Raw genomic sequence first — 25,855 nt, forward strand, 5'->3', positions numbered from 1 at the left:
GCGCTCTCCCTGCGCTCGCTGTGTGTCCCCCTTGCGCACCGTGACGGCAGGGCCCCGGGCAGCCACGGCCCGGCACACGGGGCCTGTTAGGACAGACGCTCCCCTCAGCGCCGAGCGCCCGGGGGTGCCGGCAGTGTGGGCCTCCGGCCGCGGCCGATTAACTGGTGCCAAAGAGGAGCTGGGCTCTGCGGGCTGCGCGCGTCCCCGGGCTCTGGGGAGCAGCTGGGCTCGTAGCCCCGGGTGGCTTGGCTGCCTGTCAGCTCAACAGCGGCCGCCTTGGGGGGCCTGGGCCAGGTCACAGAGCAGGCTCTTGGGGGGGCTTCCTGCTGGGCAGATTCACGCCAGGCTCCCTGGCTCCATTTCCTGCTCATGGCTTCTCTGTGCACCTTGGGCCAGACGTGTCCCCCTCTGGCCTGGGCAATGGCGCATGGCGGGCTGGGGCGCGCGGAGCCACCTGGACCCCGAGGCCCAGACACGGCCGAGCCTGGGGGGCGAGTGAGCGCCGGGGCCCTGGGTGGGAAGGCAGGAGGTAGGCTCTGTTCCTGGCTCTGCTAGGTCGCCGGCGTCGCCACTCGCCCGGTGCCAAAGTAGAAAGGGCTGCGGAAGGGGGGAGGCAGGGGAACCATGGAGCGCTGCCCCCCTGCGAATGGGGCTTGGAGCCCAGCCCCCCGGCCCCCCCGTGCGAATGGGGCTTGGAGCCCAGCCCCCCGGCCCCCCCGTGCGAATGGGGCTTGGAGCCCAGCCCCCCCGTGCGAATGGGGCTTGGAGCCCGGCCCCCCCGTGCGAATGGGGCTTGGAGCCCAGCCCCCCCGGCCCCCCCGTGTGAATGGGGCTTGGAGCCCAGCCCCCCGGCCCCCCCGTGCGAATGGGGCTTGGAGCCCAGCCCCCCGTGCGAATGGGGCTTGGAGCCCAGCCCCCCGGCCCCCCAGTGCGAATGGGGCTTGGAGCCCAGCCCCCCCGGCCCCCCCCGTGCGAATGGGGCTTGGAGCCCAGCCCCCCCGGCCCCCCCCGTGCGAATGGGGCTTGGAGCCCAGCCCCCCGGCCCCCCCGTGCGAATGGGGCTTGGAGCCCAGCCCCCCGGCCCCCCCGTGCGAATGGGGCTTGGAGCCCAGCCCCCCGGCCCCCCCGTGCGAATGGGGCTTGGAGCCCGGCCCCCCCATGCGAATGGGGCTTGGAGCCCGGCCCCCCCATGCGAATGGGGCTTGGAGCCCGGCCCCCCCGGTCCCCCCGTGCGAAGGGGGCTTGGAGCCCAGCCCCCCCGGTCCCCCCGTGCGAAGGGGGCTTGGAGCCCAGCCCCCCGGCCCCCCCGTGCGAATGGGGCTTGGAGCCCAGCCCCCCGGTCCCCCCGTGCGAAGGGGGCTTGGAGCCCAGCCCCCCGGCCCCCCCCGTGCGAATGGGGCTTGGAGCCCAGCCCCCCCGGTCCCCCCGTGCGAAGGGGGCTTGGAGCCCAGCCCCCTGGCCCCCCCGTGCGAGTGGGGCTTGGAGCCCAGCCCCCCGGCCCCCCCGTGCGAGTGGGGCTTGGAGCCCAGCCCCCCCGCCCCCCCCGTGCGAATGGGGCTTGGAGCCCAGCCCCCCCGGCCCCCCCGTGCGAATGGGGCTTGGAGCCCAGCCCCCCCGCCCCCCCCGTGCGAATGGGGCTTGGAGCCCGGCCCCCCCGTGCGAATGGGGCTTGGAGCCCAGCCCCCCGGCCCCCCCGTGCGAGTGGGGCTTGGAGCCCAGCCCCCCGGCCCCCCGTGCGAATGGGGCTTGGAGCCCAGCCCCCCGGCCCCCCGTGCGAATGGGGCTTGGAGCCCAGCCCCCCGGCCCCCCCGTGTGAATGGGGCTTGGAGCCCAGCCCCCCGTGCGAATGGGGCTTGGAGCCCAGCCCCCCGGCCCCCCCGTGCGAGTGGGGCTTGGAGCCCAGCCCCCTGGGGTGTACGTGCCTGGGGCCGGGAAGCGTGGGGGGGCAGTGCTGTGCGGGCGCTTTGAGCCGCAGCCTTGGGTGCCCCGGGAGATGATGCCTCATTTTCTCATCGGACTTGACGTGCCGGCTGAGCCGGGCTGCTGGGCCTTTGTTCCCGCTGGCTCGGGCGAGAGGCCCCGTGACGGCCACAGCCAGGGACTCGCCGCATGGGAGGCCGGGGGGATTCGTACCTTGGCCCCACCCCCGAACCTGCTCAGGGAAAGCCGGAGCGTCAGGGCAGGGACTTGCGGCCCCGGGCGAGGGGCCGCGCCTGCAGGACGCCTGGAGTTCCCCTCGCGCCGGGGACGCAGGGTGATGGCTGTGGGGTTGGGGCTGCAGCGTGAGACGTGCCCAGGGCAGCCTGCTGCACAGCCGGCGCGGGGGAGAGCTCTCCCTTGTCCGCCCGCACGCCCTGGGCTGAGCTGCCGCTTCTGTCGCGCTGCCCCAGCTGAGCCAGGCGGCCCCCGACCCTTTTCTCACTGCAGGGAGCAGGGCGCCCGGAGACGCGGCACCTGTTGTGCTGTGGGGGGGTCGCGGGGCGCCCAGCGACATGGTGACTGTTGTGCTGGGGGGGCGGGCGGCGGTGGGGGGTGGCTGAGGCAAGGCAGGATCCCAGTCTCACTCCTGTACAGCCCTAAAGGCTGACCTGGCTGCCTCAGCAGGTGCCTCGGCAGGGCTCCCTTTCCAGGGGGGCGCCAGAGGCACCAAGCAGCCCCGTGAATTGCCCCCGGCAGCGGGTGAGCCCAGAAGGGAACCCAGGGTCCTGGCTCCCAGCTGCTACCGCTGGGCCGGCTCTGCCTGGGCGACGTGGCTCACCCCGACTTGCCTGTCCCCCCGGCCCGGCCGCCTGTCCCCCCGGCCCGGCCGCCTGTCCCCCCGGCCCGGCCGCCTGTCCCCCCGGCCCGGCCGCCTGTCCCCCCGGCCCGGCCGCCTGTCCCCCCGGCCCGGCCGCCTGTCCCCCCGGCCCGGCCGCCTGTCCCCCCGGCCCTGCCTGAAGGGAACTTGCACAGGGGGCGGCTCCTTTCTTCCCTGCTCCCACCCAGGCCTGTCCCTGCTGCGGGGCTGGGCTGCCTGCCCAGCTGGGGTCACTTCCAGGGCTTGGCTGGCTTTGCAGGGATTGGGCGTGGGCTGGAAACGTGGCCGTTGGAGCAGCTGCTGGAGCTCGGCCAGAGCCTCCCCAGGGCCCACAGGCTCCGGCTGCGTGGCCTTGTCGTGCGGGCCGGCCACAGCCCGTCCCCCAGCTCCAGCCTGCCCTGCACCGCAAGCCCGGGACAGCCCCCAGCCCGCCTGCCAAGCAAAGCCGTTGCCTCTGGCTGGGAAGGGGCCTGCAGAACGTGTGGGGGAGCCAGTGGCGCTGGGGGGGGAGGGGGGGCAGAGGTGCAGCCTGGATCTCCGATGGGAAGGACGGGCAGGCAGCTCGCAGCCTTGGGGCCGGCTAGGGAGAGAGCGAGGGGCCGCCCGCCCGCCCGCCCGCTCTCCGGAGGCCGCGGGAGCGGTGCCGGCAGAGGGCGAGGCCTGGTCTGGCTGTGGACTCGGTGCCTCTGCGAAGCCCTGCAGGGTCCTAGGCACCTGCGCTCGTGTGGCCCCGTCAGCTGCTTCCCTGCTGGCCTCTGAGCCGGCCCAGCGGGGCCCCCGGGCCTGGCTGGGCAGAGCACTCGCCCCGCTCGTGCCACGTGCTGCCTGGCGCTGCCGGTGCCGGGCCTGGCTCCAAGGGGCCTGTGGGCCGGTGGCCTTCGGGGTTTGGAGCCAGGGGCTGAGAGTTCGACGCCGGGCTCCTCGGCCTGAGGTCCCTCCTGGTACCCCGGGCCCTGGGCCAAGCCCCCAGGCTGTTTTGCTGCGGGGGGAGGGGTCTGGCTTGAACCTGCCCACTGGGGCCGGGATCGCGCTGACGTTGGAGCTGGGAGGGGTCCCTGAGAGTTCTCCCCGGGGCAGGTTTCCTGTAGGCCCGGCTGTTCCTCTCGCAGACCTGCCCTAGGGTTTATCGTGGGGCTGCTCCGTGGCCTGCGCTGCACAGAGGGGACCACAGCGGGCCTGGGCAGCTAGGGGGGCTCAATTCAGAGAGGCCGGTGGGGCTGGGGCTGCAGCTGCCCCGCTGTCCTGCCGCATGTTGAGTGGGCTGGTGCTAGCTGGAGTTGTGGCAAAGGACCCCCAGCCCGGCCTCAGGATGCAAGGTCGTTTCGGAGGGCAGCTCGGGGCTGGGGGCCTGGTGCACGGGCAGTCCTGGCGGAAGGAGCTTTTCTGTGGGGCGCCAGGCTGGGGTTGGTGTTCGGGGGCCGGGGGGTCTCTGGTGCGGGCTGTCCCTGATGCGCGGCCCTCTGTCCCAGGATGAGATGGAGGAGCTGCGTGCGGAGATGCTAGAGATGAGAGACGTCTACATGGAGGAGGATGTCTACCAGCTGCAGGAGCTCCGGCAGCAGCTGGACCAGGCCAGCAAGACCTGCCGCATCCTGCAGTACCGGCTGCGCAAGGCGGAGCGGCGCAGCCTGCGCGTGGCACAGACCGGCCAGGTGGACGGCGAGCTCATCCACAGCCTGGAGCAGGACGTCAAGGTGAGAGGTGGGGCGGCATGGTGACCGTGGCACATGACCCATGTTTCGTGGGGCGTGGTGCCGTGGGGCAGGGCGGAATGGTGACCGTGGCACATGACCCATGTTTCGTGGGGCGTGGTGCCGTGGGGCAGGGCGGAATGGTGACCGTGGCACGTGACCCATGTTTCGTGGGGCGTGGTGCCGTGGGGCAGGGCGGAATGGTGACCGTGGCACGTGACCCATGTTCCTTGGGGCAGAGCTGTAGGGTGAGCTGGGACCGAGCTCCAGGGTGCTGCCGCCACACCCCAGGGCCCCGCAGACGGACCCTCGCTCCCCAGCGAGGGGGTTGCTCAGCGAGGGACGCCCCTGCGGCATGGGCGTGGCGGGGCCTGGGCTGTGCAGCTGGAGGTGCGGCGCAGACGCATCCCGCAGGCGCTTTCTGGCCCTGGCTTGCAGCTATCTGGGGCAGCCCAGACCGGTCAGCCTCCTGACTTGCGTTCTCGCCGGGCCGGGGCCAGGCTCCCTCCAGCTGGCTTGGAGCCCTTCCTTGCTGCCGTGTCGTCGCGTGGCTCCCGTCGCCGGAGTCGCAGTGGCCGGGCGCCCCTTGCCTTGACCAGCCTGCTCTCAGCAGGGCTCCTGCACCCAGCAGCTTGCAGGGCGCTGCCTGGTCCTCGGCTGGCTGCACAGCCCGCTTCGCCCCCCTCGGGCCAGTCCCTGCAGGGCTCCGGAGCTCCCCAGCTGGCTCGCGCTGCAGTCCCTGCGGGGCGGGGGAGGAGGAGGGTGCTTGCAGCCGGGCAGGGCCTGGCTTCCTCTCCCTCCCACGGGAAGTCTCTGGGCCTGTGCTCTGTAATCTCCCTTGCCCAGGCAGAGCCCCCGGCTGCAGGGCTCAGGTTAGCGCGTGGTCCCCCCGCTGAGCCGGGCCTGGGGGCAGCCCCACAGGACCCCACACGGCAGTGCTGAGCAGCTGGGCCCAGGGGCTGACCCTGGAAAAGCAGTGTGCCAAACGCTCCCGGCACTGGCTGGAGGCCGGGATGGGGGTGCATTGAGACGGCCGCTGCCCACGCCGGGGGACAAACTCCAAACCCTGCTGGGGATGGCAGGGCAGACCTTGCTTCCTGCCGCCAGGGTGCTGGACACTGCCCCGCTGCCCCCCCCCCCCCCCGCTGCCCCTGCCCCCGATGCTGCTGCCCTGACACAGCCAGCTCCTGGTGCAGTGCTGTCAGGCAGGGTAGCTGCGGGCGGCGGGGCGCTGGGTCTGAATGGCACCCTGGCCCTCCATCTCGAGAGGTTAGGAAACGTGACTGGTGCCACGGGGCTAGGGAATTGGGTCTGGTCCCACACTCCCCTGGGCTGCGCCTCCTGGAAACCCCGCGGCTCCGGTAGGCCCCCAGGCATGCAGCTCAGGCTGTCTAGTATCACTGCAGCCCCCTGCGCCCCCAGAGCAGCGGGGCTGGGGCAGGGGCTGGCCCTGCCGGGCTGAGAGCGGGGCGGGTTCTGCAGCCCCTGCTTGCCCTGCTGACGCTGGGACGGGCTCGCAGCGGGAGCTTGGCTTAGCTGGGCAGGTCAGAGCCCAGGAGTGTCGGGCATTGGCCGCATCCCCACCAGGGTGGTGACTGGCGAGGCAGGCGCCTGGCTCTGTCCTGGGGTGTCCGTCTGTACCGGCCCTATGCCGCCCGCTGGGTTCCCAGGCACTTTGCTCATCAAAGCCCCCACCCCATGGAGCCCCACAGCTGTGCCCACGTTCCTAGGGCACTGCCGGGCATGCAGAAGCAGGATCGGCGTGGCGGTAAGGGGTTCCGGGTGGCTCTCTTCAGTCCCCAAGGCCGCGGGTGCGGGAGGACCCGGGTGCCCCTCTCTCTGGTGCGCTCTGTGACCCGGGCAGCCGGTGTGAGCTACTTGCCTGCCGGCAGGTGGCCAAGGACGTGTCCGTGCGGCTGCACAGCGAGCTGGCGGTGGTGGAGAAGAAGCGGGCCAGGCTGGAGGAGGAGAACGAGGACCTGCGCCAGAGGCTGGTCGAGACGGAGCTGGCCAAGCAGGTGCTTCAGACCGAGATGGACAAGCTGCGGGAGGTGAGCGGCCGGGCGGCCCCCGCGGGGGTGTTCTGAGCCCCGGGGGCAGGCTGGGTGGGGCTACGGGCTCTCTGCACTTGGGAACCCGCAGGCCTCTCTGCTCCCCTTTCGGCAGCGCGCCCAGGGAGTGGCGACCCTGCCAGCCCTCCCAGGACCGGTCTCCCCCGCCCCCGGCCTGGAGTCCTGTTCCCTGCCCACTGGCGCTAGCGCTGCTGGGACGTGCACCTCGGGGCGCGCGGCTTGCACCTCACGGCAGGGCGGGTCCCGGCAGGCCCTGACCCTGGCAGGCGCCCTGGGCAGCTGGCGTGGCTGACTGGAGTGCGTCCGACCCGCGGGGCCCCAACACTGCCCCTCTCCACACTCTCCCCGCCCCTCCCTTTGTGCAGCCCGGTTCCTGGCCAGGTGAGAACCGGCCTGGGGCGCCCCCCGCTGGGCAGTGCTCAGACGCAGGCCAGTAGGGGTTGCCCACGGCCCATGACCAGCGAATGCCCCCCAGAGTGGGCCTCGGGCCCTGGAGTGCACAGCCCCCCACTACGTCACAAGGGGTGCAGGTCGGGGGGAGGCAGGAAGCTGTAGGAGCAGCCCAGGAGCGTGGTGCCCACTGGAGCCTGCTCGGCGCCCTCCATGCTGGGGACGGGCCGCCGCGTGCGAGGCTCCCCACCGATCTGCCTGGCAAAGGGCCGGTACCCACATGCCCTGGCCCAAGGGGGCGGCTCCGGGCCCGGGGCAGCGTGCCGCGCTGCGGGGAGCCTGGCCCGAGGGGGCGGCTCCGGGCCCGGGGCAGCGTGCCGCGCTGCGGGGAGCCTGGCCCGAGGGGGCGGCTCCGGGCCCGGGGCAGCGTGCCGCGCTGCGGGGAGCCTGGCCCGAGGGGGCGGCTCCGGGCCCGGGGCAGCGTGCCGCGCTGCGGGGAGCCTGGCCCGAGGGGGCGGCTCCGGGCCCGGGGCACTGTATTGGGCGGCTCCGGCAGGCGTGTGCTGGGATTTCTGTGCCGATGCAGGTTTCCCAGGGCGCTGGCGAGAAGCCGGAGAGGTGGCGCCAGGCTCTGCTTTAGATACGCTGCACAGGGTGCTGAGAGGCCTTTTTAGCTCCAGGCACCACTTCGCGGGAGGAACATCCCCCTGTTCACTGGCTGCTCCTAGAAACGGGGGTGGCAGCGTGGCCTAGTGGGGAGACCCAGGAATCGGCGTGCTGCCTGCAGCCCCGGCTGTGCCGCTCTAACCCATGGGAGCCCCGACCCGGCTGGCTGCACTTCCCTGCGGTTGGCTCGGTGCCCAGGGCACTCCCACCTGCAGCAGCCGTGAGTGCCGAGGGATTCCAGGAGCTGCCGGCAGCTCTGCCCGGCCCCCCCTCGCGACACGTGGCCAAGGCTGGCCGCGGGCAGGGGGCTGTGGGCAGGGGAGCTCGCTGAGCAGGTGGCGTGGCAGGCGCTGGGTCCGGCTTTGAAGCGGGTCGATTGATCTCCCGGGGGCTGGGAGGTTGGGGTGGGGCAGCGAGCAGAGGGGTGGGGCGCGGGCGCGGCTCGCACGGCTCTGCGTAACCCTCGTCTCTGCTCCCCCCAGAACTCGCTGCGGAAACGGGGCTCCCGCTCTCTGGGGAAGCCGGAGAAGAAGCCGTCAGTCCAGGTACCTGTCCTGAGCCCGTCGGCCCAGGGCTCCGTCAGCGGCAGGGTGGGGGCACCGCGCAGCCGGCAGTGTCCAGGCCTGGCCAGCAGGGCCTAGTGGCGGGCGCGGGGGGGGGTTCTCATAAAGGCTTTGGGCCTGGAACCTGGCCGCGCGCACAAGGTGCTGGGGGCCTCCGGGCCAGGGCCGTGCGGAGAGCCGTGTTGCTGACTCAGGCCGAGCTGGGCTCGTCTCCGGAGAACGTCCCATGGCTGCCCCAGCAGTGCTCTGGCCTGGGACGCGGGCTCGGCACGGGCGGGCATCAGAGGACAGGTCCCTTGCCCGTTCCCGGGCGCCTGGCTAGAGCAGCGTCCCGGCTCCGCCGTGAGATCGGTCACAGGCTCAGCCTGCGCAGGGGCGGCGGCGTGGGCCCTGTTCCTGCCGCACGCAGCCGGGCTAGTGGGTGCCGTGAGGTCTCCCTGCCGAGACGGGCTCCACAGGGGAGGGCTTGGTCTCTGTCGGGCGTTCGGCCACTTTGACTGTCTCCTAATCCGAGCGGGGCGGGCTCGAGATGTCGCTGCGGGCGCGGACGCGGGAAAAGCCTGGCGAGGGCTGACCCGGGCTGGGGGCAGGACAGGGCTGACCGGTAACATCGCTGTCGGCTGCGCTGCTGTCTCCAGAGCCGCCCGGCGCTCACTGGGGAGCTGGTTCATCCTCCCGCCTCCCCTCGTGTTTCCTCCCGTGCTCCTCCCTGGGCTGTGGGCGAGGGGCCAGGGCGAAAGGTGGGATGGTGGCGTTCAGACAGGGCCTGTCACCTGCGTGCTGCTGGAGCGCCAGGCACCTTCGCCCTGGCCGCCCGGAGTGCCGATCTGCAGGAGTGAGGTGGCAAAGCTCCGACGAGCTGAGCTCCCGGGCAGACCCCCGAGCAGGGTTCAGCATGAGCGGAGCGGAGCCCTTTTGAAGATCTGCCCGTGGGTTCGCTGTGGGAGCTGCGGGCAGTTTGGGTTGAAAACGCGGCTTTTATCTAAGGCCTATGTGGAAATCTCTGCCGGGCGCATGGCAGTTTGGCCCGGATAGGGCAGGTTAAGGGCTGTCTCCTGCCCCCGGCAGCGCACAGTGCGTCACGGCTCGGGCATCGGCCGCAGGGGAACACAGGGCCACGTGCCGGCTGCTCTGTCCCCTGGGGGTTTGCCCATCTCCACGCCGCGAGCGAGACGGCTGGGAGCCGCTCCTGGGTTTCAGAAAGCAGCCCGGGAAGCTGGCAGAGCTGAGAGCGGCTGCTCGTCCGAGGGGGACGCCAGCTCAGGCGTGGCAGTTGCATTTGAATTTTCAAACTGTACTGGCCATCTGGAAAACCGATCCCGAGCGTTTCCTGGGAAGGAGGGAGGGAGGGAGGGATCCGTCTGTCCCCAGGGTGCAGCGTTCCTAGGCACTCGCCTTCTCCCGCCCTGCAGCAGGAAATGAAAAGCGTTCCCTGGGATTTACAGCCAGCGGGCCCTGGGCGTGAGCTCATCTTCAGGGAGCCAAACCGCCCTCGTGCCCAGGGGCAGCCCAGGAAAGGCGCCCGGGGCCTTGGCTGGTGACGTGCCGCGGAGCAGAGCTTTTCCCCGGGGCTGGCTCTCCGGCTGCCTGCCTGGCACACATGGCGCCGGGCCCAGCCTGGCTTGGTTTGAGATGCAGGGCGCAGCGTGGGAATGCTCTGGCCCCTCTGGGATCGGACCCCCACCACCCAGGCGTGGCTCTGTCCTGGGCGAGGGGGCCCTGGAAGGCTGCCCTGACAGAGCCTGGGGATCGGTGCCGGCCCGGCCCAGCTCGCCGCACCATTGTCAGCGGGGAGAGGACTCACGGCCGTGGCAGCCTCCCCAAGGGGACTGTCTCCCACAGGCGCTGGAGTCTCCCCACAGGTCCGCGGGCAGAACAGCCAGACGGGCCCAGCTGGGCTCCCCCCTCTAGGCACAGGCAGAGACGGGAGGGCTTACGGGACCACCCTTCAGCAGCTGTCAGGCGGGGGAGGGCGTTCGGTGACTGTACAGCCCAAGGCAATGAACCATCGACAGTCCCAGCCCTTAGACAAACCAGCTCTGTGCTGGGTGTGCTGCCGTCCGCAGGGCGGTGTGGAGCGCTGTCTGAGCACAGAGCGGCTGTGCCCTCCCCCTTGCACCCCCCATCTCAGAACAGGCCCAGCGCCGTGTGAATGCAGAGCGGCTGTGCCCCCACCTCAGAACAGGCCCAGCGCCGTGTGAATGCAGAGCGGCTGTGCCCCCACCTCAGAACAGGCCCAGCGCTGTGTGAATGCAGAGCGGCTGTGCCCCCCCCATGCGCCCCAACCACCTCAGAACAGGCCCAGCGCCGTGTGAATGCAGAGCGGCTGTGTCGTCCCCCCCCACCTCAGAACAGGCCCAGCGCTGTGTGAATGCAGAGCGGCTGTGTCCCCCCCCCACCTCAGAACAGGCCCAGCGCCATGTGAATGCAGAGCTGCTGTGTCGTCCCCCCCCACCTCAGAACAGGCCCAGCGCTGTGTGAATGCAGAGCGGCTGTGTCCCCCCCCCACCTCAGAACAGGCCCAGCGCTGTGTGAATGCAGAGCGGCTGTGCCCCCACCTCAGAACAGGCCCAGCACCGTGTGAATGCAGAGCGGCTGTGCGCCCCCCACCTCAGAACAAGCCCAGCACCGTGTGAATGCAGAGCGGCTGTGCCCCCCCCACCTCAGGGCAGGCCCAGCGCCGTGTGAATGCAGAGCGGCTGTGTCCCCCCCCCCCCACCTCAGAACAGGCCCAGCGCCGTGTGAATGCAGAGCGGCTGTGTCCCCCCCCCCACCTCAGAACAGGCCCAGCGCTGTGTGAATGCAGAGCGGCTGTGTCCCCCCCCCCCACCTCAGAACAGGCCCAGCGCTGTGTGAATGCAGAGCGGCTGTGTCCCCCCCCCACCTCAGAACAGGCCCAGCGCTGTGTGAATGCAGAGCGGCTGTGCCCCCACCTCAGAACAGGCCCAGCACCGTGTGAATGCAGAGCGGCTGTGCGCCCCCCACCTCAGAACAAGCCCAGCACCGTGTGAATGCAGAGCGGCTGTGCCCCCCCCACCTCAGGGCAGGCCCAGCGCCGTGTGAATGCAGAGCGGCTGTGTCCCCCCCCCCCACCTCAGAACAGGCCCAGCGCCGTGTGAATGCAGAGCGGCTGTGTCCCCACCCCCACCTCAGAACAGGCCCAGCGCCGTGTGAATGCAGAGCGGCTGTGTCCCCCCCCCCCCACCTCAGAACAGGCCCAGCGCCGTGTGAATGCAGAGCAGCTGTGTCCCCCCCACCTCAGAACAGGCCCAGCGCCGTGTGAATGCAGAGCGGCTGTGCCCCCCCCCCACCTCAGAGCAGGCCCAGCGCCGTGTGAATGCAGAGCGGCTGTGTCCCCCCCCCCCCCCACCTCAGAGCAGGCCCAGCGCTGTGTGAATGCAGAGCGGCTGTGTCCCCCCCCCCCCCACCTCAGAACAGGCCCAGCGCCGTGTGAATGCAGAGCGGCTGTGTCCCCCCCCCCCCCACCTCAGAACAGGCCCAGCGCCATGTGAATGCAGAGCGGCTGTGCCCCCCCCCACCTCAGAACAGGCCCAGCGCTGTGTGAATGCAGAGCGGCTGTGCCCCCCCCATGCGCCCCAACCACCTCAGAACAGGCCCAGCGCTGTGTGAATGCAGAGCGGCTGTGCCCCCCCCACCTCAGGGCAGGCCCAGCGCCGTGTGAATGCAGAGCGGCTGTGTCCCCCCCCCCACCTCAGAACAGGCCCAGCGCCGTGTGAATGCAGAGCGGCTGTGTCCCCCCCCCCACCTCAGAACAGGCCCAGCGCCGTGTGAATGCAGAGCGGCTGTGTCCCCCCCCCCCCCCACCTCAGAACAGGCCCAGCGCCGTGTGAATGCAGAGCAGCTGTGTCCCCCCCACCTCAGAACAGGCCCAGCGCCGTGTGAATGCAGAGCGGCTGTGCCCCCCCCCCCACCTCAGAACAGGCCCAGCGCCGTGTGAATGCAGAGCGGCTGTGTCCCCCCCCCCCCACCTCAGAGCAGGCCCAGCGCTGTGTGAATGCAGAGCGGCTGTGTCCCCCCCCCCCCACCTCAGAACAGGCCCAGCGCCGTGTGAATGCAGAGCGGCTGTGTCCCCCCCCCCCACCTCAGAACAGGCCCAGCGCCATGTGAATGCAGAGCGGCTGTGCCCCCCCCACCTCAGAACAGGCCCAGCGCTGTGTGAATGCAGAGCGGCTGTGCCCCCCCCATGCGCCCCAACCACCTCAGAACAGGCCCAGCGCTGTGTGAATGCAGAGCGACTGTGCCCCCCCCACCTCAGGGCAGGCCCAGCGCCGTGTGAATGCAGAGCGGCTGTGTCCCCCCCCCCACCTCAGAACAGGCCCAGCGCCGTGTGAATGCAGAGCGGCTGTGTCCCCCCCCCCACCTCAGAACAGGCCCAGCGCCGTGTGAATGCAGAGCGGCTGTGTCGTCCCCCCCACCTCAGAACAGGCCCAGCGCCGTGTGAATGCAGAGCGGCTGTGCCCCCCCCCACCTCAGAACAGGCCCAGCGCTGTGTGAATGCAGAGCGGCTGTGCCCCCCCCCATGCGCCCCAACCACCTCAGAACAGGCCCAGCACCGTGTGAATGCAGAGCGGCTGTGCCCCCCCCACCTCAGGGCAGGCCCAGCGCCGTGTGAATGCAGAGCGGCTGTGTCCCCCCCCACCTCAGGGCAGGCCCAGCGCCGTGTGAATGCAGAGCGGCTGTGTCCCCCCCCACCTCAGAACAGGCCCAGCGCCGTGTGAATGCAGAGCGGCTGTGTCCCCCCCCCCCCACCTCAGAACAAGCCCAGCACCGTGTGAATGCAGAGCGGCTGTGCCCCCCCCACCTCAGGGCAGGCCCAGCGCCGTGTGAATGCAGAGCGGCTGTGTCCTCCCCCCCCACCTCAGAACAGGCCCAGCGCCGTGTGAATGCAGAGCGGCTGTGTCGTCCCCCCCACCTCAGAACAGGCCCAGCGCTGTGTGAATGCAGAGCGGCTGTGTCCCCCCCCACCTCAGAACAGGCCCAGCGCCGTGTGAATGCAGAGCGGCTGTGTCCCCCCCACCTCAGAACAGGCCCAGCGCCGTGTGAATGCAGAGCGGCTGTGTCCCCCGCACCTCAGAACAGGCCCAGCGCCGTGTGAATGCAGAGCTGCTGTGTTGTCCCCCCCCCCACCTCAGAACAGGCCCAGCGCCGTGTGAATGCAGAGCGGCTGTGTCCCCCCCCCCACCTCAGAACAGGCCCAGCGCTGTGTGAATGCAGAGCGGCTGTGTCCCCCCCCCCCCCCCTCAGAACAGGCCCAGCGCTGTGTGAATGCAGAGCGGCTGTGCCCCCCCCCCACCTCAGAACAGGCCCAGCGCTGTGTGAATGCAGAGCGGCTGTGTCCCCCCCCTCTCACCTCAGAACAGGCCCAGCGCTGTGTGAATGCAGAGCGGCTGTGTCCCCCCCCCCCCTCACCTCAGAACAGGCCCAGCGCCGTGTGAATGCAGAGCGGCTGTGTCCCCCCCCCACCTCAGAACAGGCCCAGCGCTGTGTGAATGCAGAGCGGCTGTGTCCCCCCCCCACCTCAGAACAGGCCCAGGGCTGTGTGAATGCAGAGCGGCTGTGTCCCCCCCCACCTCAGAACAGGCCCAGCGTTGTGTGAATGCAGAGCGGCTGTGTCCCCCCCCACCTCAGAACAGGCCCAGCGCCGTGTGAATGCAGAGCGGCTGTGCCCCCCCCCACCTCAGAACAGGCCCAGCGCCGTGTGAATGCAGAGCGGCTGTGTCCCCCCCCCACCTCAGAACAGGCCCAGAGCTTTGTGAATGCAGAGCGGCTGTGTGCCCCCCCCCCCGCACCTCAGAACAGGCCCAGCACCGTGTGAATGCAGAGCGGCTGTGTCCCCCCCCCCACCTCAGAACAGGCCCAGGGCTGTGTGAATGCAGAGCGGCTGTGTCCCCCCCCCACCTCAGAACAGGCCCAGGGCTGTGTGAATGCAGAGCGGCTGTGTCCCCCCCCCCCACCTCAGAACAGGCCCAGGGCTGTGTGAATGCAGAGCGGCTGTGTCCCCCCCCCACCTCAGAACAGGCCCAGGGCTGTGTGAATGCAGAGCGGCTGTGTCCCCCCCCACCTCAGAACAGGCCCAGGGCTGTGTGAATGCAGAGCGGCTGTGTCCCCCCCCACCTCAGAACAGGCCCAGGGCTGTGTGAATGCAGAGCGGCTGTGGCCCCCCCCACCTCAGAACAGGCCCAGGGCTGTGTGAATGCAGAGCGGCTGTGCCCCCTCCCTCCCCCACCTCAGAACAGGCCCAGCGCTGTGTGAATGCAGAGCGGCTGTGCCCCCCCCCCCACCTCAGAACAGGCCCAGCGCCGTGTGAATGCAGAGCGGCTGTGTCGTCCCCCCCCCACCTCAGAACAGGCCCAGGGCAGGCCTGCAGCTGGCTGGGTGCAGGGAGGGCCCAGGAGCGAGCGGGAAGCTGCGGCTTTGTTTGGGAACAATTGGGCCCTGTTGGCCGGGCGGCTGGGCGCCCGAGGGGGTTGCACTATCTGCACTTGCAGAGCCGGGCCAGGCTTTCTGGGGAGCCCTGCACGGGGGCCGATTCTTCCACAGGGCTTGTTCCCCGCACTGCCCAGAGCATGTTGCCTGGTCCAGTGGAACCCAGCTGAAAGCCAGTGGCTGCCGGTCAGTGCAGCTGGGCTTCGGGGCGCGAGTCAGAGCCGGGGGGCCCGAGGCCCCGTGATCAGCGGCTTTCCGTGGTCTTTTCCCGCGCTTGCCCCGTTCCACGGGCAGCCTCGGGGGCCAGCCACAGGAGCGCCTGGAGCGTGGCGTTCTGCCGGCCTGAGGGACTTTGACTGGCACGGTCTCGGCTGCGGAGCAGTTTGCTTGGTGTTTCTCCGCGAACGTGTCCCAAGAGCCAGATTCTGCCCGCAGGCGTGAGGGCACAGCTCCGCTTGGTGGTGGCCTCCACCGCCCGTTTCTGCGGCAGCGAGACCCGAGGCAGGGCCGTCCGAAGCCACGGCTGGTGCTGCCGGCTCGTGCTCTGGCGCAGCCCTGTGGGCTCACACCACAGCTAGGCAGCGGGGCCACATGGCCGTCTTAGAGCCTCCAGCAGTAGCATTGGCCTGCGTTGGAGCACAAAGGTGCTTGGGTTCTGGGACTCGCTCGCAGCCCGGCTTCTCACGCTGTGCGCTTTGGCCCTAGGAGGACAGCGCGGACCTCCAGTGCCAGCTGCATTTTGCCAAGGAGGAGTCGGCGCTCATGTGCAAGAAGCTGACGAAGCTGGCCAAGGAGAACGACAGCATGCGGGAGGAGCTGGTGAAATACCGCTCCTTGCACGGGGACCTGGAGAGCTCGCTTTCCCTGGAGGAGCTGGCGGACTCCCCGCACTCGCGGGAGGCCGAACTGAAGGTCCACCTGAAGCTCGTGGAGGAAGAAGCCAACATCCTGAGCCGGCGGATCGTGGAGCTGGAGGTGGAGAACCGCGGGCTGAGGGCCGAGATGGACGACGCCAGGGGGCACGGCGACAAGGAGCTGCTGGGCCCGGACAGCCGGTTCGCCTTCGCCGCCGCCGGCTTTGGGGACTCGGGGGAGAGCCCGGGGGAGCTGCGGCGCCACCTGCAGTTCGTGGAGGAGGAGGCCGAGCTGCTGAGGCGCTCGCTGCTGGAGCTGGAGGAGCAGAACAAGGTCCTGGTGGCCGAGCTGAGCAAGTACAGGTCGGAGCTGGACCTGGACGGGGCCCTGTCGGAGGACAGCTGCTCGGTGGTGAGCGAGCCCTCCCAGGAGGAGCTGGCCACGGCCAAGGTGCAGATCAGCGAGCTCAGCGGCAAGGTGAAGAAGCTGCAGTACGAGAACCGGGTGCTGCTGTCCAACCTGCAGCGCTGCGACCTGGCCTCCTGCCAGAGCGGCCGGCCGGCGCTGGAGACGGACGCCGAGGCCGGCGACTCCGCAGACTGCATCCCCAGCCCTCTCTGGCGGGAGGCTGAGCCTGAGGCCAGGGGGCCCGGCAGCGGGAGGTCTCCGGACAGCAGCCCCAGCCGGCCGTTGAGAGCCAAGGACTGGGAGGCGCTGCACGGCGTCCGGGACCAGGCTGCGCTCGTCAGCAAAGCCATCGATGTGCTGATTGCGGACGCCAACGGCTTCGCCTCCGGCCTCAAGCTCTGCCTGGACAGGGAGTGCGTGGACCTGGTGCTGAGCGAGGCCACGGGCAACAGCGACAGCACCAGCGACTCCAAGCTGATCAACGCCATCTTCCTGAGGCTGCGGCTCCTGCAGCAGGAGCTCAGCTCCTTCCTGAGGAAGGTGGATCACCTGGGCGACCCTCTCTCCTTCCTGCCCAGCTCCGGCACCCAGGCCTCCCACAAAGAGCGCGGCTCTGAGCTCCAGGTAGGCGGTTGCCATGCAGCGGTGGTTGCGCGCCGTGCCGTGCCGTGCCGTGCCGTGCCTCGCCTCCTGCTTGAGCCAGTTGAGCCCCCTGGCACGTGGCCTCCCTCGGGCCTCTCCGGAGCCAGCTCCAATTAACAACCCCTGCATGGTGGTGGCCTCAGACCAGACAGGGCTCTGCTCTTGAGAGTGTGTGTGGGGGGAGGGGGCGCCCTGGCCATCGGGCAGGCAGAGGGGTGGGCTCGGGGTGCGGGGGCCTGGCCAGCCGCAGGGGAAGGGCGCTTTAGTCCAAGCCTACCGCAGGGTGCCCTGGGGGCTCCGTCCCTGCCTCAGCCAGGCGGGAGGGGACCGTGCGTGGGACAGAGGCAGGGGCTGCTGTCAGCTCTCGGCCAGACGCTGCCCAGCCCGTGAGCCACAGGCCCCATGGCGCCAGCGGGACCCCGAGCGTGCTCTCCGGGAACTGGGGGCAGCGGCATGCGGGGGGCCCACAACGGGCTCCCCCCTCGAGAGTCCGGCTGGTGCTTCCCTCGAGGAGTGTCTCCAGCAGGACCCGTGGCCGCCGCACCTCAGGTGTGACCCCGTGGGAGTGAGGGACGCCAGCCCTGGGCTTCACGCTCTTCCCCAAACCAGCCAGCCCGTGGGACCTTGCCCAGGCCGGGGCGGCGGGAGCCAGGGGGCCGGGGTGGCGGGAGCCAGGGGGCCGGGGCGGCGGGAGCCAGGGGGCCGGGCAGCAGGGCCCTGTCGACGCACACTCTCCTGGTGCAGAGTTCTCTCTCCCCGCATGCTGCCGGGTGTAGCCCTCCCCGCCCGCGAGGCACCGTAACTGGGGTTTGCACCTTTTTTCCCTCTCTCTTCTCCCCCCGCCCCCCAACAACCCAGCCCGCCTGTCTCCTCATCCTGTGTGTCCTTTTGGTTTCCACCCTGTCGTGTGCCACGGCGCTGAAGCTCCTCTTCCTCTTCATCCTTTTCGTGGCCGTGTAGCCCCCGCCGGCCCGAGACCCAGCGTTTGGTTTGTGTTTCTTTTCTTCCCGCCCTTTCGGTTCGTTCTCATCCACGTGCCCATGCATGCAGCAGCCAGACTTTAGGGACGGCCCCGAGTGGGAGGCCCCGGGGAGCCGGCCCCCTGACCTGTACCGCAGCACCAGCGCCATGGACGCGGACCCCCGGAGCTACAAGCCCCACCGCCCTGAGGAGAGCGACTCCTATGCCGCCGAGGTAGGTGGGCGAGCCAGCCCAGCACCCTGGAGGAGGCATTCGCGGGGGGGGGGGTGTCCCGGCCTGCGCAGCTCCGGCCCGGTGCTTTGCCATTGGTCGGCGCTGGCTGCCAGGCTGGGTGCTGGGCACCTGTCAGGGGACAGGAGAGGCTTTGCCGGGGCCCCGGGGGTGCGCCCCAGGAGAGCTGGGTGAGCAGCACGGCCCAGAGAGGCGCTGGGAGAGACCCCTCTGTGGTGTGGGGAGGGCACCGCGGAGCCCAGGGGGCCGAGCCAAGGAGCCGGTGGTGGTGGGAGAAGGAGAGGAGGCTGAGAGGGTGCCAGGCTGCCACAGAGCCTCTGGTGCTCTGGGCACTGCAGGCCGCTGCCCCCGGCAGGACACGCCCCTGTGCAAACGGGCACGGCTCGGAGCTGGCTGCGGGAGAGGGACTCGCCGGGCGATGCCGCTGGCCCCTACAGTGCCCCAAGCAGGTCTGACAGGGCTCTGCCGGTGCCCCAGGGCTGCCTGGCCCGCGAGGGGTTCCGGTTGCTTCGTGGCTGTCAGGCAGCTCGCCCCTAGCGAGTGGCCCCAGGCTCCGGCCTGGCCTGAAGCCCGCCTGTGTGGCTGTCCAGGAGCGCTGCGAGGCTCCGTGCCGCGGGCGTTGTGCTTTGCTGGCGCCGGGCTGCAGCCGGTGCTCTGAGCCGCTGGAATGGCCGAGCCCCAGGGCTGGTGCGCAGCACAGGCAGCGAGCCGGGGGTAGCTCTGGCTTGAGGCGCTGAGAAGCCCTGCGCTTACCCCGTCATCCCAGACCCCAGGAGGCAAGCCCAGCCTGCCCCTTCAGCTGCCTCCCTCCCCACCCCACCTGGGGCCAAGCCCAGTCCTTGCCAGCCAGCCAGAGGGTTGGGTGACGCTTGGCGCCATCAGCATGAGGCTTGGATCCCGGTGGGAGCCCAGACGAGAGGGTGAGGGACGCCAGCCAGCAGTGGGGCTGCACTAACCAAGCTCCAGAGATGGGCCCGGTGGCAGGGGTGGGCCGGAGGGCTCGTGGATGGCGGGGACGCGGGCAAGGGGTGGCAGCCCCAGGCCTCCGGCCGGCCAGGAGACATCAGGCTTCAGGGCTGGTGTTGGGGGGGCTCAGGCAGAAGGGGCGGGGCTGGGGCTTGTCTTCCCCAGATGGGCCTTCACCCGCTGCCCATGCCAGGGGTCCCGTGAGCAGCACCCCCGTAGACCAGCCCCCTGCTGCCTGGCGCCTCCCGGGAGCGGAGCCTGGCAGGGCCGGTGCATGGGCAGAGAGGCGGCGCGGTGCCTTGGGGTGCCCCGTGTCTCGGAGCCGCTCCCTGTGCGCTGCGGCTAAGCCAAGGGGGCCTGGCCAGCTGGCAGCCCTGGCCTGCCTCACCGCCTCCCAGCACAGCCGGGCCAGGGCCTTTCCGCGCCCCTGTGCTGGGGAGCGGTGATTGCTAGGAGGCCACAAGCAGCCCCCCCCTCTCCCCCCTGCGCTGGGCTCCGCCCCTCCCCCCTGTGCTGAGCCCCGCCCCCCGGGCGCTGGGCCCTCCCCCCGTCCTCCCGGGCGCTGAGCCCCTCCCCCCTCCTTGCAGATCAAGGAGCTGCAGCTGGTGCTGGCCGAAGCCCACGAGAGCCTGCGGGGCCTGCAGGAGCAGCTGGCCCAGGAGAGGCAGCTGAGGAAGGAGGAGCTGGAGAACTTCTCCCAGAAGATCTGCCAGGTCAGCGTGGCGTCTGTGCCCCTGCCGGGGGGGGCAGCCACGAGCCAGGCTGGGCCTTGGGGGAGACCAGCACAGAGCCCCACCCTGCTCCCAGCACCTCCTGGGCAAGCTCCAGGCAGCCCTGGCCACCCCCTTGGCGGGGGGAGTCTCTGTGGCAGCCTGCGGCCAGCAGCTCCGTAGAACCCCCCGGTCCCCGCTAGCCTCGAGGTCTCCAGCGTGCCCGGGCCCGTGGGCTCTCCCTGCCCCCCAGCGCCCGAGACTGACGTCAGCAGCTCTTGTTCCCCTCCTGGCCCAGAGAGCTGGGTGGCCCCGTGCCATGGGCCAGGGCGCGAGAGCAGCCCCGCCCCGCAGGCCCCTCTCACGCGCCTCTCCCCAGCTGCGGGAAGAGCAGCAGAAGGCGCTGCTGCGGCGGGACTTCGAGCTGCAGAGCCTGGGCCTCCAGCGGCGGCTGGAGCAGAAGTTCTGGAGCCAGGAGAAGAACCTGCTGGTGCAGGAATCGCAGCAGTTCAGGCAGAACTTCCTGCTGCTCGCCCTGAAGCTCAAGTGGTTCCTCAGGCTCTGGCGGCAGGGGAAGACCCTTCCCAGCGAGGGCGACGGCTTCCTGGAGGTAGGGAGCCAGGGCTGGGGGCGTCTGGCGGAGGGTGGCCTCCTGCTCTGCAGCCCCCGGAGCCCGGTCACGGCAGGAGCCGGGCAGGCCAGTCTGGGGGCCCCTGCTGTGCCACGTCCCGGGCGAGGCTGGCCGGCCGCTGCCCCTTCTGCAGGGGAGGGTGGGTGCGGTGCAGGAAGCATGGAGCGCGGGAGGGCTCGGCCATCCACGTCACTGGTCCCACGGGCGGAGCTGGTGCCAGGGCTGGCTACTGCTGCTCCTTCGGCTCTGGCTCCGGCGCTGGCTACTCCTCCGGCTCCGGCGCCGGGGCTGGCTACTGCCGCTGCTCTGGCTCCGGGGCCGGCTGCTGGAAACCTGCCCGCGCTCAGCTGCGCACAGTGGTCACGCGCTAGCGGGAGGTCACAGGGCAGGAAACAGGAGGGTCCGGAGCCAGCCCGGGGCGTGTCTCAGAGCTCCGGCTCCGTGTCCAAGCAGACAGGCTGGGGCCTGTTAGTCTCCAGGCTGTGCCGCTGCATCATCGCTGCTCGTGCGCACTGCGGGCTGTCCGGCTCCAGCCAAGCCCGGGCAGCTGCCCCGCTCAGTGCCAGCTCCGGGCAGGCGCTGCCTGGCAGACGCGCTCGCCCAGCACCTGCGGGGCGGGCCCGGTGACAGCAGCCTCCTTGTGGTTGGCCTGGCAGGAGGCGGGAGAACAAGGAACAGCAGCTGGGCTGGAGCTGGGTCCAGGCCGCTGCCCCATGGTCTGCTGTGCTTGCAGGTGAGCAGCGTGAAAGAGCTCTACCTGCTGATCGAGGAGGAGGAGCTGGCACCCCCGCAGCAGGCTGACAACAAGATGTGTGCCGGCGACGCCTGGCCCCCGAGCACGGTGAGCGGGGCGGGGCGGGTGCCAGTGCCAAGAGCGAGCAGAGAGCCGGGGGCTCGGGCTGCCTGGGGCCCTGGGCTGGCAGGCCTGTGGGGCAGTGCGCAGCGCCCCCTGCTGGCAGCCCCGCCACAGCCAGGTCCCGCCGGGTCTCTGAGCTACGGCTCACGCTGCCATAGGCACTGAGGCTGGGGGAGCCGAGGGAGCCACGAGCCCAGTAACATGGGAATGTGGGTCCCCCCCGGGGGCAGGTCTGTGCCAGACACACCCTGGAAGAGGCATTCGCGGGGGGTGGTGTCCCGGCCTGCGCAGCTCCGGCCCGGTGCTTTGCCATTGGTCGGCGCTGGCTGCCAGGCTGGGCACTGGGCACCTGTCACAGCTCCCCCCGCCCAGGCAGCTGGTAGGGGCGGGCTCCCTGCTGGGCCAGTGCCCCCGATGTCCGAGCGCAGTCTGGCCAGAGCCGCTGTGTGTTTGGGCCTCGGCTGCTGAGAGCACGGTGCCTTGCACCCGGGCTGCGCCCTTGGAAGGCTGGCAGTGCGAAGGAGCCTGCCTTTCCCATCCCTGGGGCTGCCTGCAGCGTGTGGGCGGCTCTGCCTGGAGGGGCGCTGGGCTCCGTCTGCGCCCCCCATGCGGGATCATCGCCCTTGGGCGTCTGCGGGAGGGCTGAAGGCCGGGAGCGAACCTGCCTCCCCCGGCCGTGGGGCAGAGGCTGGGCGGCCCGGCTGGCCCCGATGGAACACGGCTGATGCTTGGAGCATGGCCCGGTGCCCGGCTGCCCCCGCTCACCCCCCTCCGTGTCCGGCAGCCCAGCGAGTCGGCGCAGGCCCTGGCTGACATGAAGGGGGCCCTGAAGGAGCTGTGCCGGGAGCTGCAGGAGGAGCGGCGCAGCGCCGACGAGCTGCAGCAGCAGCTGGCCAAGGCCAAGGCGGCCTGGGAGGTGGAGCGCACGGAGCTCAAGTGCCACGTCGCCCAGGTGAGCGGCCGGGGGGGGGGAGGGCCTGGCCGCCTGCAGCTCCCAGCCCTGCGCCCGACCCGCTGGGGCCGGGGTTGCCAGCAGTGCATTGTGGGAAGCCTCATTAGCAATCTGCTCCTGCCGGGAGTTTCTATAGCAACGGACTGACAGGGATCCCGTCGATCATGCTGGCCCGTGGGGGGTCCTGGCTGTGGGGAGCCCAGGCGGAGCAGTGCGTGCAGTGACGGCTGGCATGGCCCGGCCTGTGGGCAGCCACGCCTAGTGGTTGGGGCAGGCGTCGGGCTCCAGAGTGAGGGAGCCGGGCAAGCCAGCACCAGGGCGTCGGCGGCAGGTGGGACGAGCCGCCCCGGGTCCCGCAGCCAGTCGGGTGGAGGGTGCATCGGGCGGCCCCGTGAGCTCGTAGGAGCCGGGGCTGGGAGGGGCGGCCCCTCTCCCGGAGGCGGCCGCTGCCCTGCTGGGATCTGGCTCCTTGCTTGGCGGATGAGCGGTGCCATCCCAGCGTGGAGCCTCCGAGCGGGGCTGCCGGCCCGAGGTGCCCAGCGCCCGAGCGTGGCGCAGCGGCTCTGGGACGCTGAGGCCCCCGTGGGCAGGCAGCCCCAAGGGCCCGAGCCTGCGCGCTGATCTCTGCCCTCGGGTCCCACAGCTGGAGTCGAAGGCTGGCAAAGGGGTCCCGGAGCGGGCGCTGAAGAGGGAGCGAGAGGAGCACCAGCACCTCCTGGCCGAGTCCTACGGCGCCGTCATGGACCTCACCAAGCAGCTGCAGATCAGCGAGAGGAACTGGAGCCAGGAGAAGCTGGAGCTGCTGAGCAGGTTCCAGGCGGAGCAGCAGCAGGCGGAGCAGCAAGTGAAAGAGCTGCAGAACAAACTCAACCAGGTGGGGGCCATCCCCCGTGCATGCACACACGCCTGGAGCACGGCCTCGTGCGTACACGTGCGTGTGGCCGGGCTCACGTGTGCAGAGCCGCTCCTGTGTATGCATGGGCACGTTTTCCTGAGCAGAAGTGCTCGCAGCTCACGGGGGGTTGTATGAACGTGCCAGCGTGAACTCTCGAGCCAGGACTCTGCTCGGCTTAATACACCAGTGCATGCTCCCTCGAGCGTAGGCAGCCATACCCACAGCCACGTGCTCTCCCGTGCAAGTGTATGCTCGCACGAGCATAGGCAGGCACACCCAATGCCACCCTCTCTCCCGTGCATGCTCGCACGAGCATAGGCAGGCACACCCAATGCCACCCTCTCTCCCGTGCATGCTCGCACGAGCATAGGCAGGCACACCCAATGCCACACTCTCTCCCGTGCATGCTCGCACGAGCATAGGCAGGCACACCCAATGCCACGCTCTTTCCTGTGCAAGTGGTAGCAGCCTGCCTTTGCACGTGCTTACATGATTGACTAGTGCATGCTTGTGTGAACACATTTTCACACTTCCCCTTCCCTGTGGACAGTGGCTCACACTTTGTGGTGACTAGGTAAATGCAGGCCTGGGCCCTGCTAGCTGACGTGTCCTGATCCCTGGGGGAGGAACTTGGCCCCTGAGCCGAGGGGCCTGCCCGGTGTGTGGCTCTCCCTCACCCCAGGCAGCAGCCCGTGGCCCCAGCCCGGGGCGGGGCGGGAGGAGCCTGTCTGACCCCGCGGCCGGCCGGGAGCGCTCTGGGCTGCCGAGCCCAGGCAGGAATGGCCCTTGTGGCAGGGCCAGGCCTCTCCGCGTGCCGTGTGGAGTAACCGGCTCCTTCCTGTGTGATTCCCCAGCTGCAGAAGGGAGCCGAGCGCTGGGCCGTGAGCCACTCACCGGGCGAGAAGCAGGGCGGCAGCTGGAAAGAGGTGAGCTGGGGCGGGCGGCCAGGTCCTGGGGGCGGAGACGCGCAGCCCCGTGCCCTTGGGTTGGGGTGGAGCGTGGCACGTGGCACGCTGGGCCCAGCCCTCCGACCCTGTAAGCTGAGCTGCCCCGCGGGCCGGGGACCTGCCGCAGCCGGGGGGGCTGCCCACACCTAGCTCAGCTCTTGGCCCAGGCCCTGTGGCCCCAGCGGCTCGGCCCTCTCCGGCCCCAGTCCTGCCCAGCCCCTGATCCTGTAGCAAGTCCTAGCAGCTCAGCCCCGGCCCTGGTGCCCAGCCTGGGCCCCTGCAGCCGCTGGGTGTTCCCCTGCCCAGGTGCTGCTGTGAGGGGAGTAGCCCCGGAACCCCCTCCTTCACCCCACACCGTTCCTGAACCCAGCCCGTATCCCCACTGGGGCCCCTGCACCCCACCCCCTCTCTCACCCCAGAGCCCGTATCCCCACTGGAGCCCTCACACCCTTGCACCCCTGCCCCAGGCCTGAGCCTCCCCCACACTCCGAACCCCTTGGCCCCGCCACATGAATTTTGTTATGTGCACCAATTCAGAGTGACGTGTCGCACGGCCCCTGCACGGTGGTGCACGTAGCAATGTTCCGCCTGCTGGGGGTGGGAAGTGTGAGGGGGGCACTGCCCATCCCCGTGTTAGGGGGAGTGGCCCCGTGCCCTCGGTCCAGCCAGCCTGCCCCCTTGCTCTCGGCACCCAAGGTCTTGGGTCATCGCTCTGCGGCGGGTTACAGTGGCACCGAGATTAGGGGCACGGCCCAGAGACCTGAGGCCTGGCTACGCGGCTCTCCTGGCCTGGGGCGGGTGGCCTAGGTCTCCGCTGGGCCCCTGGGTAGAGGGCCTGGGGGCAGTGAGGCTGTGCTCGAGCGAGGACTGGACCCAGGCGGCCTGGCTGCCAGGAGCTGTGCCCTTGCTCGGACGTGCCTACCTGGCCTGGGGCCGCTGTCCGGGTGTGCCTTGCCCGGGGCCGTTACCCGCTAGGCCTGGGGGCCGCTGGCCGGACGTGCCTTGCCCGGGGACCTTACCCGCTAGGCCTGGGGGCCGCTGGCCGGGCGTGCCTTGCCCGGGGCCCTTACCCGCTAGGCCTGGGGGCCGCCGGCCGGACGTGCCTTGCCCGGGGCCCTTACCCGCTAGGCCTGGGGGCCGCCGGCCGGACGTGCCTTGCCCGGGGCCCTTACCCGCTAGGCCTGGGGGCCGCCGGCCGGACGTGCCTTGCCCGGGGCCCTTACCCGCTAGGCCTGGGGGCCGCCGGCCGGACGTGCCTTGCCCGGGGCCCTTACCCGCTAGGCCTGGGGGCCGCCGGCCGGACGTGCCTTGCCCGGGGCCCTTACCCGCTAGGCCTGGGGGCCGCCGGCCGGACGTGCCTTGCCCGGGGCCCTTACCCGCTAGGCCTGGGGGCCGCCGGCCGGACGTGCCTTGCCCGGGGCCTTTACCCGCTAGGCCTGGGGGCCGCTGGCCGGGCGTGCCTTGCCCGGGGCCCTTACCCGCTAGGCCTGGGGGCCGCTGGCCGGACGTGCCTTGCCCGGGGCCCTTACCCGCTAGGCCTGGGGGCCGCCGGCCGGACGTGCCTTGCCCGGGGCCCTTACCCGCTAGGCCTGGGGGCCGCCGGCCGGACGTGCCTTGCCCGGGGCCCTTACCCGCTAGGCCTGGGGGCCGCCGGCCGGACGTGCCTTGCCCGGGGCCCTTACCCGCTAGGCCTGGGGGCCGCTGGCCGGACGTGCCTTGCCCGGGGCCCTTACCCGCTAGGCCTGGGGGCCGCTGGCCGGACGTGCCTTGCCCGGGGCCCTTACCCGCTAGGCCTGGGGGCCGCTGGCCGGACGTGCCTTGCCCGGGGCCCTTACCCGCTAGGCCTGGGGGCCGCTGGCCGGACGTGCCTTGCCCGGGGCCCTTACCCGCTAGGCCTGGGGGCCGCCGGCCGGACGTGCCTTGCCCGGGGCCTTACCCGCTAGGCCTGGGGGCCGCCGGCCGGACGTGCCTTGCCCGGGGCCTTACCCACTAGGGCCGGTGTCCTGTGTCATTCCAGGCGCTCAACGAGAAGATCGCGGACAAAGAGACGGCGGCTGAGACAGACCCCAAGGGAGCCGGTTTGAAGAGGTGAGACTGACGCGCCCCCGGTGCAGGCGGCCAGCCTGTCTCACCTCTGGCGCTGGGACGAGGGGGG

At 70.9% G+C, this 25,855-nt stretch overlaps 1 protein-coding gene across 2 annotated transcripts in view; it reads left to right on the top strand.

Moving 5' to 3' along the window:
- MTCL2 (microtubule crosslinking factor 2) overlaps positions 1–25,855 on the top strand; it is a 41,951-nt gene that overhangs the window by 11,920 nt on the left and 4,176 nt on the right. Inside the window, exons 2-13 of one of the 2 annotated variants that reach the window (XM_075901484.1) lie at positions 4,267–4,491; positions 6,381–6,539; positions 8,099–8,161; positions 15,332–16,513; positions 17,585–17,725; positions 19,297–19,422; positions 19,799–20,029; positions 20,784–20,891; positions 21,691–21,858; positions 22,502–22,732; positions 23,608–23,679; positions 25,718–25,788. In XM_075901484.1, coding sequence (XP_075757599.1) covers positions 4,267–4,491; positions 6,381–6,539; positions 8,099–8,161; positions 15,332–16,513; positions 17,585–17,725; positions 19,297–19,422; positions 19,799–20,029; positions 20,784–20,891; positions 21,691–21,858; positions 22,502–22,732; positions 23,608–23,679; positions 25,718–25,788 — 2,777 coding nt within the window. Of the gene's footprint in view, positions 1–4,266; positions 4,492–6,380; positions 6,540–8,098; positions 8,162–15,331; positions 16,514–17,581; positions 17,726–19,296; positions 19,423–19,798; positions 20,030–20,783; positions 20,892–21,690; positions 21,859–22,501; positions 22,733–23,607; positions 23,680–25,717; positions 25,789–25,855 lie in introns of both variants that reach the window. The other variant, XM_075901483.1, reaches the window with a different exon arrangement.

This window comes from Pelodiscus sinensis, chromosome 18 (assembly GCF_049634645.1).
Source record: "Pelodiscus sinensis isolate JC-2024 chromosome 18, ASM4963464v1, whole genome shotgun sequence".
Taxonomy (NCBI): Eukaryota; Metazoa; Chordata; order Testudines; family Trionychidae; genus Pelodiscus; species Pelodiscus sinensis.